The 16,725-nt window shown below is 51.1% G+C and overlaps 1 protein-coding gene across 1 annotated transcript in view; it reads right to left on the bottom strand.

Moving 5' to 3' along the window:
• The window catches only part of LOC128731068 (protein groucho), a 173,132-nt gene extending 157,261 nt beyond the window's left edge, over positions 1–15,871 (bottom strand). Inside the window, exons 1-2 of the mRNA XM_053824164.1 lie at positions 15,577–15,871; positions 3,933–5,852 (exon numbers count right to left, since the gene is read on the bottom strand). Of these exons, the coding sequence (XP_053680139.1) occupies positions 3,933–3,968 (36 nt within the window). The 5' untranslated portion in view covers positions 3,969–5,852; positions 15,577–15,871. The remainder of the gene's footprint in view (positions 1–3,932; positions 5,853–15,576) is intronic.
• Between the last annotated feature and the right edge of the window lie 854 nt (positions 15,872–16,725).

Below are 16,725 nucleotides of genomic sequence, written 5' to 3'. Positions count from 1 at the left end.
TCGTCGCAAACAATGGACGAAAATCACACCGAAGCGATCATCTGTTTGTGGAATGAGACACCCACCCGTACACGTGCGTGTGTGTGTGTGTGTGTGCATCCACTCATTCATCCGTTTTGTGATAACAAAAAAAAGCAAAAGATCAGCGAACATGTTTCCCGTTCATAAATGAAATGCCCGGCGGGAAGTGGAGTGTGTTAGGTTGTAACGGCGTGAAAACAAAACATCAAAAAAACGACACCCCAATGCAAACACACACACGCGCGCAAACGCCAATGCACTAATGCGTTCGGTAGTGTTACAAAGTACAACGCCGCGCACGTAGCGCGGGATAAAACCCACGCTAAATGATTGCGTGCCACCTCGCCTCGATGATAGCAACACATTTTTCCATTTTCCGCCACATCACCCCCTTTATCATCGCGCATATTCCATCTGCCCCCCCCCCCCCCCCATCGCATTCCCACGGCCGGGGAAACAGAAACGACTATCTCACGCCTGCCGGTGGTACTCGCATCTCATTACCCACCGCCCAGGAATCTGCCCAGGGCTCGAAGGGAACGTAATGGGAAGGTTGGACACCCTGCTGGACACACTTATCAACTCTACTCCGACGATGGAGGGGAATCGCCGACTGATTGCTGCTTCCCATCTCGACGCCATCTTCGTTCAACGTGCACACACACACACACACACACACACAGGCGAGATCGTGTTGCGATTTTGTACGAACCAGTGTCCTAAAGTGATTTAATTACAGCTCCGGTCCGGACGACGCGCGAAGCGGAACACAATTGAAACCCCATTTTGCCACCCACCGATCCCCCCCTCTCCCCCCTTGTGGCCCTTTTGCGTTTGCTTACCCCATTTCCCTCCCCCTCTCCCTTTCCACCACACTCTCCACCCACCAACCAATCGCCATGCGATAGACGAAGCGGAACTCCCAGCAAAAGGTGCTCTCGGAGGCACAGACACTCTCCTGAAAGGGTCTCTGGGCCTGCTGTCTTTCCACCCAGTTCATGGGCAGTGGGTGGTGAAAGGGCGGTGAAGGTGGTGGTGGTGGTGGTGGTGACGGTGGTGATACCATGATTACCAGCTGTTACGCTAGTGATTCGCACACCGCACTTGATTGCGGGGGGACCCACATGGGTAAGGGAGGGAGGGGGGGGGGGAGTTGATTGATGACATTCCAAATCGAACATATCGCCCTTCGCCCCAATGGCGCCCCCTACCTGCCCCCTGTTCAACCACCCCTAAGGGCTGTGCTCGCGCGAACCAATCAAACCCATTTATCGCTCACTCAACGCGCGCGCGAGATACGCGAGCACGCCAATCATTCCGATCGCGAGCTTTAGCCAACCGAGAGAGAGAGCGAGAGAGAGAGAGAGAGAGAGAGAGAGAGAGAACCGATGCGCGAGTGAGCGGCAGTGGCAGCAAATTAATTAAACATTGTTCTACCCCGCGCGCCACTACAAATGACCGAGTGAAGGGATAGAGACGGCCCCCAAGAAGGCGGCACTGAAATCATTGTCCATTTTCGCTATCTAGCATAAGCAATTAAGATGTTGCCTGCCTGATAAGGTAAATTAAATCCCGCTGTAAATAACGCGCTCAGGCGCCCGTCGAGCGGCTGCCTCCTTCAGGGTTCGTCACACACAAGCGAGGTGTGCCCAGCCACTTTACTCTGGTGGCCACACACACACGGGCACACACGCGTTGTACGACACGCTTGTCAACACGAAGGGGCCACGGGAAGGGTCACCTCGTCGCACCCGTTCCAAGGGGTTCCCACACCGCCAGGGAAGCCGCACAAATGCCACAAACGGAAACGACGATCGATGACAAAACACACACACACACACCTTCCGATCGATCGAGGGAGGATGGAGAAGGGCCAGAAGGGGTGGGGGGGTGGGGGCGGTAAAACAGCCCCAACGACACGCACCACCCTTCGCTGGGTGCACGGAAAAAGAGACACGATTCACATGGCGTCACATGGATCGAATGACATCGTTGGGTGGTTGCGATGGCTTTGTTGTACGCTTTGCAACGCAAACAAATGGAAAACGGTGGGAGGGGGGGCGATGGGTGAGGGTAGGTGGCAAGGGGGGTGCCAAGCCGCACCGGGTTTGATAATGACTGATATGACATAAAATGTAAGCGCTGCGGTGTGGTTTTACCGTTTTCTTTCCATTTCATTTTTTTTGTTTTTGCTGACATTCTCTCGCTTTTTCTTTTTTGCCCCTCCATTTGTCACAGCCCTTCGGAAAGGGAGAAGGAGCAGGGGAGGGTGGGGGGAGGGGGAGGAACACACAATGTCCTCTTATGGGGGGAGGGTGTTGAAACTCGCTCCATTGCTCCATGTGTCTATAGATTGTTCGGTATGGAAGTTAAACAGTAGCTCAGCAGCCGACGGACGCTAAGGAAGGGCCCATCAGAAGCCTCTTACATAGGGCCCGAACCATTTTACACGGTTTTTTTCGTCCCAAAAAAGGTCCGGTGGGTCACTTTGCGTTAGGATAAGGAATTGAAGCAGGAAACGTTGCCCGAATGAAGTGGTTTTAATTGGTTTTGGTACAAACATAAGAGACAAATGATCGATTTGATTGATTCACTCACTTTACGACGATGATGACACGAGTGAGCTTTTTCAATTGCTGTTCATTTTGCAATTTCAATCATTTACAATCCGTAAAAGTTAGTTTAATCTGCCGTATAATTCTGTCGTTCATTACCAACTCAGAGTTATCCCACTTAAGCCCTCTTGGAATAAAATTTTGGTCCATTCTCCGCGTCGCTTTTCTCACTGCCATCGCTAGGCGAACAGATTCGTGCGAAGAGCCACAGCATTAGCAAAACGATTAATCTCTTGATCGCACCCTCGGCTCGTTTTTCATCCTTCATTCAAGAACACATACACACACACACTTACACGCCAAATGCCTGCTGCGCTCCGTTTAGCATCGCGCCCGTGTAGTGGGTGGTAGCGCGCGATGGGCTTATAGAATTAATTTAGATAGCAACCTTCCGCAGGGGCGCGCGCGCGAAAGGGCCTCCTTGTGGCTCACCCCACCCCGCATGATGGCGACTCAACCACGAAAGGTGATAACCATACACTAATGATCACGGTTACGGTTCAGAGGGTTTGCCCGTGGGCAGTCATCTGAGGCGGCGTAACGACGAAAACCGATCACACACCGGTGCGCACTCACCGTCGGAACGAAGCGATCTTCGCCTCTATGGAAATGAGCGAACGGTGTGTGTGTGCAAATGACTCTCCTCCCCTATCGCCCCAAAAAGCTAATCCCCCATAAAACATACGACAACGGTAGCCCGGCTTTCCCGCGCCTAATGGCCAAAGGCTGCCATAAAAAAAAAAAGGTTCATTCGCACGCACCCGCGACCAGGAGACGATGGCTAATCATAAGCGCTAATCATCATAAACAAAAGTGAATTTGTTTTCCCACTCCAACGCGCCACCGTGTCGTCGATCGTCGACCTGAATCCTCGCGAAGGGAATAATTTTCCTCGCCCGCGTAATGAATTACATTTAGTTCGTTACCGTTTTTCATTAGCATTTCCCGATAGTTGCCGCAGCATGCAAGCGCGCGAGCGCGCTGGAGCGTTATCGCGGATCGTGGAACCGACCATTAGCTACCTTTTCGGCCATTTTGCCAACCATTTTGCGCTCCCCACCAAAGCACTCGCTTGGGAGTGGGGATTGTGACGAGTTTTGGGCACAGAAAATAGTTCTTTATTAGCACGGATTAGTTATTGCGCTGATAACGGGCTGGAAATTATGCAGCCATGCGGAGCGCCGGTTTGGGTGCCCTAAAAAAACCTACTCCCAAATTGATCTCAGCCTTTGCCCCCCCTCATGGGTAAAGAATTAATGTGGTCTTAAAAATTAATGTGTAAAATAATGTCTTTACCGATGCCGAAGGATGCCGGGCCGGTGCTGGATACATGATTGATGAATTTGTCTGCCCGTTCGTAAAAGCAAAGCAACGCAACACTCCGCTGTAATCTGTGTTCTGTGGGGTGGGGGTGTTTTCAACAAATTTCGCTTCAATTTGCTCCTTTTTCTTTCTCACACCGGCTTGAGCGCGCAATAAACAAGCACACACACACACACACACACGCACCAACACGCAATTATTCACAATTAATGGAAGGGGGTGTAATTTTTTGCCCCCCCACCCTACACACCGCGAGTATTTCTCACGATTTCCGATGATCGCATTCGTTTGCTTGGCTTATTAAATTATTTATTCACATATGTATTACTTCTTCTCCTTTTCTTTTATTGCTTCAGAACACATGCACCGATTGAATTTTTGCTTTTAGCCGGGAGAGCCCCACTCCAGCTGCAAGTTTGGAAAAACACCGCCCGCCAGCCAAATTCAACACCGTTAGAGTGCGGCGTTTGGAAGGATTTTTCCTTCGTTTTTTCTCGCTTTTCACACACGCACACGCACGCACACACGCACGCACACGGCGCGCACGGCAATTTGAAACGCACACCGGAAATCACTTATTTTGCTTCAATTTTCACCTCGCGCCGTAATGCGCCCTTTTTTTTATCTTTTCTTTTCTTCTTTTTTTTTAATTCACTGCACAACCACGATCAAGAGAGAGAAAACGGTACACCGCCCACACTGCTTCACGCGCTACACGAGTCGGCTGTAATGCGTTTTGTGGAGAGATTAATTACAATTAATTGGATTTCATTATCGAACAACAATGCATTCCGGCGATGATCGAGCCGCGATCGTTACGGATCCCACTCCTTCAGCATCACCACCATCACCTTCGGCAGCATCATCATCATCATCATCATCACCACCACCATCATCATCATCATCTGCTTCACTTTTATGTACCCCACGACGGGCATACTATCTTCGCTGACGCGATCCCGATCGCGCGCTTCTCGATTGATTTGTAACGCCTGGCGGGGTTTATTTCTTTTGCTCTCGTTTGCCGCTCCTTTTACCCCACTTTAGCCGGGCTGCACCCGGTGGTGGAAAACAAAGTGAAGACGAAAAATATCTATATCTGTATAGGTGTATGATATGATTCGGAAATAATTGCACCCACTTCGGTCTTCGTTTCCCACTCGCGCACACAGATGGACGCACACACAGGCCCCCGGCACTTAAGCACTAACGATCACTCAATTTATCAATCAACGAACGTAAAATTTTTGCTCCGATTTTTTGATTAAATTTCCTCCTTTTTCCGGACGGTTTTTTTTTTCACTTCCTCCTCCTCCTTCTTCTTCTTCTTCTTTTTCTACTACTTATTTTATCCTCGCTTCACAACTTAAACTCAAGCTGTTGCTCAGACGGTGGCGCGGTGTCGATGGCGCCATCGGCGGCTACTCGGGGAAATTATTTAACCCCTTTTCTGCCGCGTGGAACCACCTGGCTCCTGACAAGAAATCGAGCGCAATCCGGATCGATTGGAAATGGCCGATCAGCGGGCAGAGAAAAGGAGAAAAGCGGCAAAGGCACATACACACACAAGTGGTTTGGTTTTGGGGTTGCGTTCACTCTCACGCAAAACAGCGTCCTTTTGCCTCCCACGCGGTACACGTCTTTGGGCGTTTGTTTTTTTCCTTCTAGCCTATGCCTCTCCCTCTCTCTCAAGCACCGTCACTAACCTTCGTTTCACAGCTCACATCAAATGTCTCTATTTCTACCACTCAACACCGTGTGCTACCGACGCGTGTAGGCGGTGGGTGGGCGCGTGGTTGAATGTTTGTTTGCCTTCGGCGCAAGTTTTCCTGGCTCACACAATCGAACAAATATTTATAACCGAAACCCCCACCGGCGGAAGTGTTTTCAGCTCTGAAATATGAAAGAGAGAGAGAGAGAGAGAGAAAGAAAAAAGCATGTTAGAGGAATCAATTTCATAAATGCTTATCGGCGAATGGAACGAAATTTTCGTTCGGAAAAGCCACAACAAACAAAAAAAATATATAGATATACATTTAAAACGAAAAGCCCTGGGGTCGCACAATTTCAAACAACTCATCGCGCAAGGCAACAAACAGTGTGAGAGAGAGAGAGAGAGAGAGAGAAAAAGCGAACGAAATGTGTTATTTTAACGAAATATAACACCCGCAAAAGTGCCTACCGCAAGTAATAACACACCGACCGGCAGGGCTGGCTATGGGAAAATCAATTTTTCACCCGCGTACCAAAGGTCCGACGGTGTGCGCGAGTAACAACAACAACAACAGCAAAAAAAGAGACAAAAACGCAATGTCAAAAAAAAAAAAGCAACGAAGCAAAGCGATAAAGCAAAATCAATTCTCCCCTGCAGTGGTCGCGCGCGCGCAACGAACCGAATACGCGAATCGCTAAACAAGCGCCCCTCTTTCCAACTGGGACTGGTTGGATTGGATTTTTTGGGGGTGAGTTTGTGTGACCGGGGGGCGAAGCGTCGACCTTTTTTCTCGTCGCGCGCTTCCCCGCGAAAGGCAGCGGGCGGAAAATGCGAAAACAAAACGACTTTATTTTGCGGCTAAAAAAGTGCATTCCACAAAACAAAAAAAGAAAGACCGCGCGCGCTGTGTCTTCTTCTTCGCGTTTGCGCTGCCAGACCAATTGTATGCTAATTGCCAAAGGGGGAGGCACCACCGCCTGCGCGCCAAAATTCGTCCGAGGGTAGCATTCGAAAGCACGAAAGTCCCGGCCCCAACAAAGCGACGATAAATATGTGTTTATATTAACAGCACCCACCTTTTCTTCGGGTGCGTGCGTCGGCAAATCGGCATTTCGCGAAACGCGCGCATCAGGGCGAATCCAACGCCCGGGCCAACGGATTCACGTGACCAGAATGGAGGAATTTTTTGAGGACCCGTCCTCCCTCCCTCCCTCTTTTCCTCCTTTAGACAGGGGGGCGCACACACACACACAAAACGGCGGAAAACGGACACCCGCGGGCAGATATAACTGCTGAACCGCGAGAAAGCGCATTCGGCGGAATGAATAACGCACACCAGAAACAAAAACAGAAAAAAAAACGCCCAAATAAAACGCTTCATCGCTATTCATTCGGCTATTTGGAATGGGATGGGAGGGCGCTTTAATCTTCACTCTTCGCTTTCGCGCTTACCGAAAAATCGTCCCCCGTGTCTGGTGTGTGTTCACTTTTTGTTCGCTGCTCTCGTTCCGTGTGACGGAAAATGTGCACCAAAATCCCCCCCCAGTGGGTGCCGAATCCCACCCCAAGAGAAGGAAAGCCGCCCGTGTGAGTGTGTCGGTTGCACATCGGTTCACCAGCGCGCGACTGCCGATTATTGATTTTGAGCCGTTTTTCGGAACGGAAGAAATATTGATCGCATGTTCTTTTAGCTTTTTCGAGCAGGCAGATATAGCGTCAAAAATATTAATACACCAACCTTGGCGCGAGTGCGGTTGATTGCGCGTTGTTTATTGGACCACTTTTTCGGTTTTACCCCAAAAGTGAAGATATCACAGCACATGAGGTGAAGGTGAAGGACAAAAAAAAAGGTGAAGTAGAAGAGAAGCATAATTTACGCACGAACCGATAGGCGTTTATCGCGTTACACATTTCGAGGCTTCACATTTCGAGGCCACGGGGTCGTTGCAAATTAGCATGCCCTGGCGGGCGGGATGATGATGATGATGTGGCATCGTGAAGGAGCGACGAAAGGGCCCGCGAAACCACGAGGCCGCGGATTATTATTATAATTTACCTCTAATTTTGAACATGCCCCGCGACCGGGCGTCGTTTCGCCACACGGATCGAGAGAGCACGAGAGGCCGGTAAAAAGCGAACCGATGTTCTCGAACCGGTTCCGGGACACCGGTGGGGTTTCGCGTTCGAGATAAATGGGGCGCGATAAAAAAAAATATATAAAGACAGATATAGACCCGCCGGTATCCGAAAGAGTGAAATAATTAATCCTAATCGGCTACTTAGGGCACATTCAGCCGTCCGCCCCGTTAAAATGATCGGTCTCTGATGCGACCGACGGGGGGGGGGGGTTTTCGAGCGACCCAACCGAAGCTTGGAACTGGTATTTGACGACGTACGAAAAAGGAGGGCAAGAAAATAACCCTCACCCACTCACACACGCAAAGCTAAACCCAATGTCAGAATTAAATTGATTAATTCGTTCGATTCGCGCGGCGAGACACGATCGCGAGAAGGCGAGCCGTTGAAAGGAAAACGGGGTTTCGAATTGGGCCTAAATTGTCCGCTCACACCGGCTTTTGGAGGATATCCATTTTTGGGTGATAAGTATGTGTGAAAATGTCGGTTTACGTTTAGGCGGTTTAAAGCGTGATACAAACGCGCGCAAAAGCGCCCGCGTGAATGGACGGATAGAAGGCAATAGCGGAAACAAACGAAGAAAAAAAAACAATCCTCCACGCTAGTTCTCCATCGGTACGGTGATGGTGAAGGCAATTATTTATCGAATCATGTCCTTTATCTGCATGATCAATTAATCGCAACCACCCCGCCGAAAAACACACGAGCAACAAGTAGAAAATGGTTTCCAACCAATGGGGGGTGAGTTTCCGCGCACGTGGTTGCAGTTTGTTTTTCCTTCCAAACTCCTACCGCCCCCACCCACCCATCGGTGGGTGGATGGGCGGAACGAAAGGAGCGGAAAATCAGCCGAGCGTTCACAAAACCCCACCTCCATCCACCAGAGGAACTCAAGCGAACAGGCGCCTGCTGATGGTGGATTGAAAAATTACTCCAAAACAGTAGCGGTTAATCAATCGCTAATTAGTGTCACTGATAAAGCGGTTTGCTGTCTGGTATGGACCGTGTATGTGTGTTTTTATGATGATGGAGGGCAATGAAGGAGCTTTCAGGCGCAACCACGTGTGTGTGTGTGTGTGCAGCCACTCCCCGCCGTTTTCCGTCAACCAATAAACCGCACCAAACCTAACCAGCGAGGTGGAACGGAACTAACCGGTCTTCACGGCGACCGGTCTTTCCACTCGTCGTTTGCGGCGGCACACGGTGGTGAGTTCGATGGTGTGATCTCCACAAGAAAAAGTGCTCAAAATTTATAGTAAACACACGCACGAATAGAGGCCGACGTTTCATTTGTCTTTCGAAGAAATACACAAGTGCTAACAGCTAACCGAAGCTCGCCGGGAAACATGTCCATGCTAATCTAAACAGCAGCACCACACAAGCGCCCAAATTCATCGCCTCCATAAATAATCTTCCCCGGCCCCCGGCCATTGGAAGGGGAGAAAATTCCACGGAAACCGGGACCTCGGCGGCCGTGACGCTGAATGTGCCCGACACCGGAAGCGACGGGTAAACATCGGTGTGAAAATAATAATGAGCGAACCGATCGAACGGAAATCGGCCCCCAAACAAGCAGCCGTGGCTCCAGCGGGCCTGCCGTCTCGACGGAAATTCGACGATTCGGTTCGGGGTTTTTTTTTTGGCCCCACACCGGTTGCGATAACGGGGCAGAGTAGTGATTTAATTTTCCTCCCCCCCGAATTGGGCTCCGAACCGTGGAGGATATCTCGCCGGTCGGGCTCCGTTACGGATGGAGCCGGATCGTTCCACATCTGAGTGGGTGATTAAATGCGCCCAATGCTATGCTTGCGGCCAATAAAAGGCACTGTGCCGGACGGTGGAGGCGATAAGCCACCGACCCGTAAGCCTTAATCAGTGCTGTTAGCGAGGATGAAACTGTGAAGCAAACGAACAAAAAAAAACCAATAACAAAACACTCCGCAATCACTGCTGTCAAAAGGGCGCACCGGAAGGTTTATGGTTCTGGTTTCGAAACTCAACCGTAACGGCGGGAGACGAAGCGAATAACAACCGGCACCGGTTGCAATAAGTCGCAATCGGCAAAGACACATCTTGCGGCGTTGTTACGAAACTTTCAGGAGCTGTAAACTATGCGCTGTTTACTGTTGTTATTTGGCAGGTGTTTTGAAAGCAAAGCAAAGGGTAAATATGTTGATTCAAACAACGATTCTGTGCCCGTAGTGGGGCCACAACAGCTGATTGAGCTTCGTCAAATCGCGCGAGTGTACGAAATTAAGAGCGATAAGCGGTTCCAATGTCCTTTGGACATCCTCCACACATCGAACCGGCAATCTGAAACCGACCCGCCCTACTAAATAAACCATTTCCGGCCAGCTGTCGACAAAGTCATCATCGTTTTCATCGGCTCAATACGTGAGAAACACGCTCCAAAGACGCGTTTTGCGTGGCGTGCATGATACGCGCGTATCGAAATAAAGCCACCAAGATTTACCCCAAACCCAACAGGATCAACGATCGATTAATCCGACGATCGCACGTGATCGAACCGCGGGAAACGAACCCCTCATAATAGAGGCATTCCAGCCGCGTCATCGTGCGCCCGCTCGTGTGAGAGGAAAATGGGAAAATCGCCACGGTGAATCGACCAACAGACGTGCGACAAAAACCCCAAGTGCCAATCGAACGACAGCCCAGGCATCCGCGGCGCCCGCAGCAAAGGGTGGCGAATCGATTGATTAAACAATAACAATGCTACCACCCGCGCCCCTGTTCAACTCAACCGCCCACCACCACCCCCCCCCCCCTCCCTCTCCACTCATCGGATCGAATATCGATTGGAAGCGATCGTTTTGATGGGTTGAAGAGCGCGGCGTCTTCCGCTTGTTCCACATCCCAACCGCCGCCGCCAGTTCGCCGACCTCGACCGGTTCGTTTCCCACAGCAGTGGTGGGTGAAGAAAAGCGTAACAAAAAAGAAAAATAACCCATTACTGGGCTCCTCTAGGTTGGGGGTGGAACTGCCCTTGCCTTTCCTGATCCTTCCCACCCGGCGGCCGGTGCCCATCGTTTCCATTCTCCCCGCAGCCCGCTCGCCTAGCCCGTGAGAACCAAAAAGCTCATCCCGGCCATTTCCACGCCGGGCTCGCCCCCCCCCCCCCTTCTTCCCCCCACACCACTCACTGGCAAGGAGGGCTCCGACTTTGATCTACAAATTGAAATGGAAGCAACATTTTCTATTAGCGCAGGCACGGTGGGGGAAATTATTAAATCTAATCGACCGGCAGAAGCTTGTGAGTAGGGGAAGTAGGGGTGACGGTGTGTGTGTGTGTGCTCCGACAACCCCACAGCCACATCCACCCAGCCACACGGGATGGCCTTTTTTCGCTCCCTTTTTTTTTCTCCCATTTCCATTTTCCTTCCGCCGGCAGCGATGGGCTCTCGTCAGGGGAGTTCGCCACAATCGCGGATTGAAATCGTGAATCGTGGGCAAGAGTGGCGCGGGCGCGCACTATTTCTTTTGCTGTTTTATTTCCATTAGTTTTCCCCCGCACCAAGTTCCCACACGGTGGCACCCCGATGGGGGGGGGGGAGGGGGGGAGAGCAGCATATCATCCGCCGGGCTCGATTCGCCGGCTGTCTATCAAAAAGCGAGACAAACAAAACAACAACGCCCGCAATGTATAGCAAGGAACCGACCCGTCTCGTGAGGTCGTGGTACATCTTTTGCTTCGCCTCTCTTATTGCATTATCTTTGGCGCATGATCGTGGCCGGGGTAGGGCGTTCTTAGCCGTTCTCCTTTTTTTTGCTGCTCTGTATCAACGCTTTTTGTCTCACATTACATGCTCGATTATGCGGCGTCGACAGTAAACCGTCTGAGTTCACGCATCCTTTCCCAGTGGCGTGGGCAGAAGAAATAACAGGTCAGTGAATCGAAAGCTCATGCCTACTGATAAGTGGAATAGGGTGCGCGGTTTGTTTGGAGTGTACGCGCGCGTATAGTAAATCAAATCAAAGTACAACACGTTTTCACCAATCAACCGATCGGTGTAGGCGATGAATTTCAACACATTATTTATCACGCCCAACGCGCATCAATTCGCTCCAGCAACGTTTAACAAACAAGCGATGAAGCTAGAAATTTAATAAACATCCGCGCATGGGGGGGGAGAATAAAAAAAACCTCGACTCTTCCCTGATCCTCTCTCTCTCTAGCACGATCACTTAATTTTCCTTCAGCTTTCTGTTGCTTTTTTTTCTTCGCGTTTCACCCAGCCTCCCGCTCACGGTTCGACAAACCCACAAATAAACCCACCCCCTCCGACGGGGTGGGAGAGAGGTGGCGCAATTGAATAAAAAAAACCCAGGGGGAGGAACGAGAATGGCAGCAAAAACGAAACCCCCAGCCGGCAGCAGCCGGGAGCAGGCGATGGACGATTTGTTTATCGCCCCTCGGGCGCGGTATTGCTGCTACTGGTGCTGTCAATTTGACAGTCGGTTGCCGATCCAATTAAATTCAACAGCCAACATTTGCTCGTGTTCCGCGGTTGCCTTCTCCCAAGCCTCATTCATCCTTTATGTGTCTACCAGCCGTTGCGCGGCCAGTTGACTCCGCGCGGTAACCTTTTGGCTTTTCCCTACGGCGCATACACACACACAGAGCAATGGCGCGGTCTAGGCATTCGTTTCTTCTCTGAATCCCGGGCCGGCGCGAGCGTACCGTGTGGCTTTTTCCTTCCCATTTAGAGCGCGGAGTTTTTATGGCCCGCTCGGATTTATTTTTTATGGCTACTTCGATTCGTTACGTTTAGGTGTTGTGTTAGTTTTTTTTTTTTGCTCACTCGCCACGCTTCTCTCCTGCGGCATTTGCCGCGGATGGTTCGAATGGTTCGAGCTTCCCTTTATCGCCAATACTAGGCCCGGTCAACAAGGTGGGGTTTCGCCACTGCGGGAGCAGTAAAAAAAAACAGATCCGAAAATCAAATGATACTGGAACAGTTGGAATGATTTCTTTTTTGTTCGTTCCCGGCGAGGAGTTGCAACCCGGGCTTTGGTTGGTGTGATAACGCAAAACCGTGCTGTCTTGTTGTATGTTTGCTGGACAGCTTTGAAAAAACATTATTTTAATGAACACCAACGTGATCGTTAGATAAAGCTAGATGGTTTTTTCTTTGTTCAGCAACAGCAACAAAAAACTATGCTCCACATTAAAAATGAATAACAGTTCCAGCGCTGCCTGACTACTGGAAGCAGGTAGCAAATTACGAAACAATCCCGAAGAAATCAATAATTTATGCCGAATTCATTCAGGGCCGCTTCTCTGATTTATTTCCAACCATCCGGATCACGAACGCCGCCCAGCTCACCACCATCGAGCCCATCGGCCTCCCTTTAGGGGAGGGCTTGGAAAAGGGAGAGAGAGAGAGAGAGAGAGAGAAAGAATCACTTTTCCGGAGCTATAAAAAAAACTTAATCACTTCCCAACTGGCGCCGATCGTGTTACAGCGCATTACATAAACGGATGGAACACGCTCGACAAAAGGTCGATTTGGTTAGGCGCAAAAAAAAGACCACAGGGGGGGGGAGGGGGTTGGGAGGCGAAAAGGGAAACGAACCAAACGGCAACAGCACCAACAACAACAAATAAATACCCCAAGCAACCAAGGAAGGCGCGCAGGGAAAAAAAAGCGAACCGGGTCGATGAAGCGAACTAAAACGGAAATGTCAATTCGTACCGAAGCGTTGGTCCGCCTCACCATTCGAGCGTTGGATGAGAGTGAGCGACCACGAGCGAAAGCGAGCGAGCCGGCATGCATAACACACTAATCAACTAATTAGACGATGTTGACCCAATCCCGACGCCAAAGTGCCAATCCCCGCGGGCGTCGTCGGGTGGCGACGAACGCAAAGAGGAAGAAAGGAAAAACCCACCCCAAAACGGCACACCCGATGGGCGGGGGTGAAGGGGTGGTGAGGTGAGAGAGTTGGTCGGATTATTCGCGTACGATTAAATCGCGCTTTTGCTCACCGCCCCCCAACTCCATCAATTTAACCCCCGCGCGACCATAAACGGCGATGGCTTCGTGGCGAGCCGCCGCCAAAAGCGCACACCGCCGTCACCACCGCTGGCCATTAAAGCCGGCGCAAGCGACAGAGAGAGAGAGAGCGAATGAGTGACAGAGCGAGAGCGAGCCGTTTCCAAAACAATTAGCACCACAATTTGTGCTCTCGTCGTCCTCCATGGAGCGCCCTCGATGCAGCGCGCACGCACGCATCGATGGGTGCCAGACAAAGCGACGTTGATGAGAGAGAGAGAGAGAGAGAGTGAATGAGCGCGCGCGCGCGAAAGTGAGAAAGCACGTGCGCTTGACAGCCCAAGCGCTGAAAGGTGAGTGAAGCACGCGCGGCCACCCTTAACGCGAACGAGCGTGAGAGCGAGTAAGAGAGAGAGAGAGAGAGCGAGTGCGAGCGTACACACGAGGCGTGAAAACCGTACGGGGCCATGAGGAGAACACGGAGGGCAGAGTGGCGCTTGGGCAGGGCGAGAAGAAGAGGCGACAGTTATCTCCTCGCTTGAGCGGGAATTATAAGTTCGTGCTCCCCGGTCACATTAGCGAGCACTCAACACAAACCGGCCGCATAAACGGAGCATCGCGCTCTCTCTCTCTCACTCACTCACTCTCTCTCTCGTTCATGCTCACGTCTCCATTTTCCCGCTCGAACCGTGCTCGATGGTCAAGCGACAAAGCAGGCCGCGTTTGATAGCTTGCTTGCTGGCCAGGCGACACACACAGCACGCATTCTCTCTCTCTCTCTCACTCACTCCACTCACGATGCTGCTGCTCCACGCGGCAGCCCGCGGGAGCCCACAAACACAGCACACATATGGCGAACCACGCACACGCGGCCTGGCTGGTTGGTTTCGGTTTCAACATGCGGCCAGTGGGGCGGTGAAGGTGGACGGGCAGACGGGGAGACGGGCGTTTTATTTTACTCCGCACCGGGGGGAAAACGTTTTCTTCGCCGTTTGCCTCTTCTTCCTGGCACCGGGACCGGGGCCGTGTCGTGCCATGTAAAACTGATTGTATCGATGTGCTGTCGATGATGATACCCGCGTGCCGCTACACGGGTGGTGGCAATGGGGGGAGGGGGGTGGAGGGAAGGTAACATTTTTGGTGGATCTGTTTTTAACCAACCCCTCCCCTCCACCTTCACCACCTTCCCCGCAGATGGCCCACAAACAGCACACAAACCCGTCCATTATGTTACACGCTTTCGGGGGTCGCCTTCACCGTCATCATCGACGCTCACGCAAAGGGCCCCCGGGGTCTTTATGTGTCTGTGTGTGTGTGTGTGTGTGTGTGTGTGTGTGTGTGTGTGCATGTGTGTGTTTCTCTCTTTGGTTAGCTGCGACCAACGCAGCGCCCCTTTGCAGCCGGCACAAGAAACGATTATTATTAACCTTACACCACCAGCCCCCCCCCCCCCCCCCCCCCATCCGAGTCCTCGGCCAGGAGCCGCCGGCGCTTGGTTTCGTTTTGGGGCGCATCTTTTTTGTTTTTGCACACCTCACGGATTTAATACCGGCCTATACCCTGTTGGAACCTTGATCGCGGCTAAACGATCGCTCGCAGGTCGCAGGCTTTAACAGCTCGCGATCGATTAAGGAAAGGGGGTCGAAAAGGCGGCCACTTATACACACGCCCTCTCGCGCGTCTTATTAGGCCGGCGGCAAATGGTCGGGTTAAATTGCGCATTACACAAATCCCTAAACGGCTTCATACACACCTCTTGCAGGGGGTTTCTCTCGCCGCGGGGACACGATCACGTCTCCGTAGTATAAGCCACGCCGCTAACCACTCGAACGAACCACTCGACGGATGGTTCCCGGCGAATCCGGTCCAAAAAACCGTGACCTACGGTGGTCCACGGATCGTTTTGGCCCGGTTTAATTTGTCCACCAGGCCCACAATGCGCGGCACTTCCAGAAACACACACACAAACGCACGGGGTTAATTGTCAAAACAACTCGGAAACTCAGTCGGTGGATTCCGCCAATGCAAGCGTAAAACGTAATACGAAATCGTCCTTAATGGGGGGGCCGCAAAACCAGGTACCTCTAGACCGAGCACACTCGCTTGTTCGACTGAGTCATTTTAATCGAAATCACTCAAGCCTTCCTGAGCGTCCGTCCGGTGTTGGCGCGGCCCCAAAACCTCTCGGAGTGCGGCTATGGGCGAGAGCGATCAGCCCGGTTCTCTGGTGGGTCTCATTCTCGCACACCAGCCCCAAACGGTGTCCCGTTTCGTTTTGACACGTGCCAGAGACGCGTGGTTGTCTCTCTCACTCTCTCTCTCTCTCTCGCTCTTTCGCTGAGCCGGGCGGTGTGGATCGGTTTGGCTGATTTGGCCATCCAAAACACCCGTTGGTTAAGGGTTTATTTTTGTGTTTTTTTATTTGGAAAAGCTAAATAGAAAGCCTAAACTAAATTCTTCACAAACGAGAATGGGCTACACAGGTGGAAAAACACCACTCTGCCAGGTGTAATAAGCGATCTTGAACGGTTTGAAAATGTTCTCAAATAATTCATTTAATTTGAACCCCTTTCCTTAGCCATCGTTTGGGAATTTGGTATGCACAGCAAATGTAAAACGGAGAATTGAGTTATGGAAGCATTTTGAGTACCGAAAAAAGTGATTCAATTAGTCAAAACGATTACCATAATTCAAATCACAGACATTTCTCACTTTGAATTTTGACGTACGCAAACGAAAGAGAACGATAGGGAGTAAAAGAGAGGGTGAGAGCATATTACGAGAGAGAGATAAAACAGCTTTTGTTTATATTTGCCACCATTTTCTTTGCAGGCGCTCATCAATTCCGCTCTCTCCAAACGTCACATTTGACAGCACTCAACGCGCTCAAGAAAATGAGCTA

Source organism: Anopheles nili, chromosome 2 (assembly GCF_943737925.1).
Source record: "Anopheles nili chromosome 2, idAnoNiliSN_F5_01, whole genome shotgun sequence".
Lineage (NCBI taxonomy): Eukaryota > Metazoa > Arthropoda > Insecta > Diptera > Culicidae > Anopheles > Anopheles nili.
Note: the sequence above shows the minus strand (reverse complement) of the source record. Positions and strands in the feature narration are given on the sequence as shown.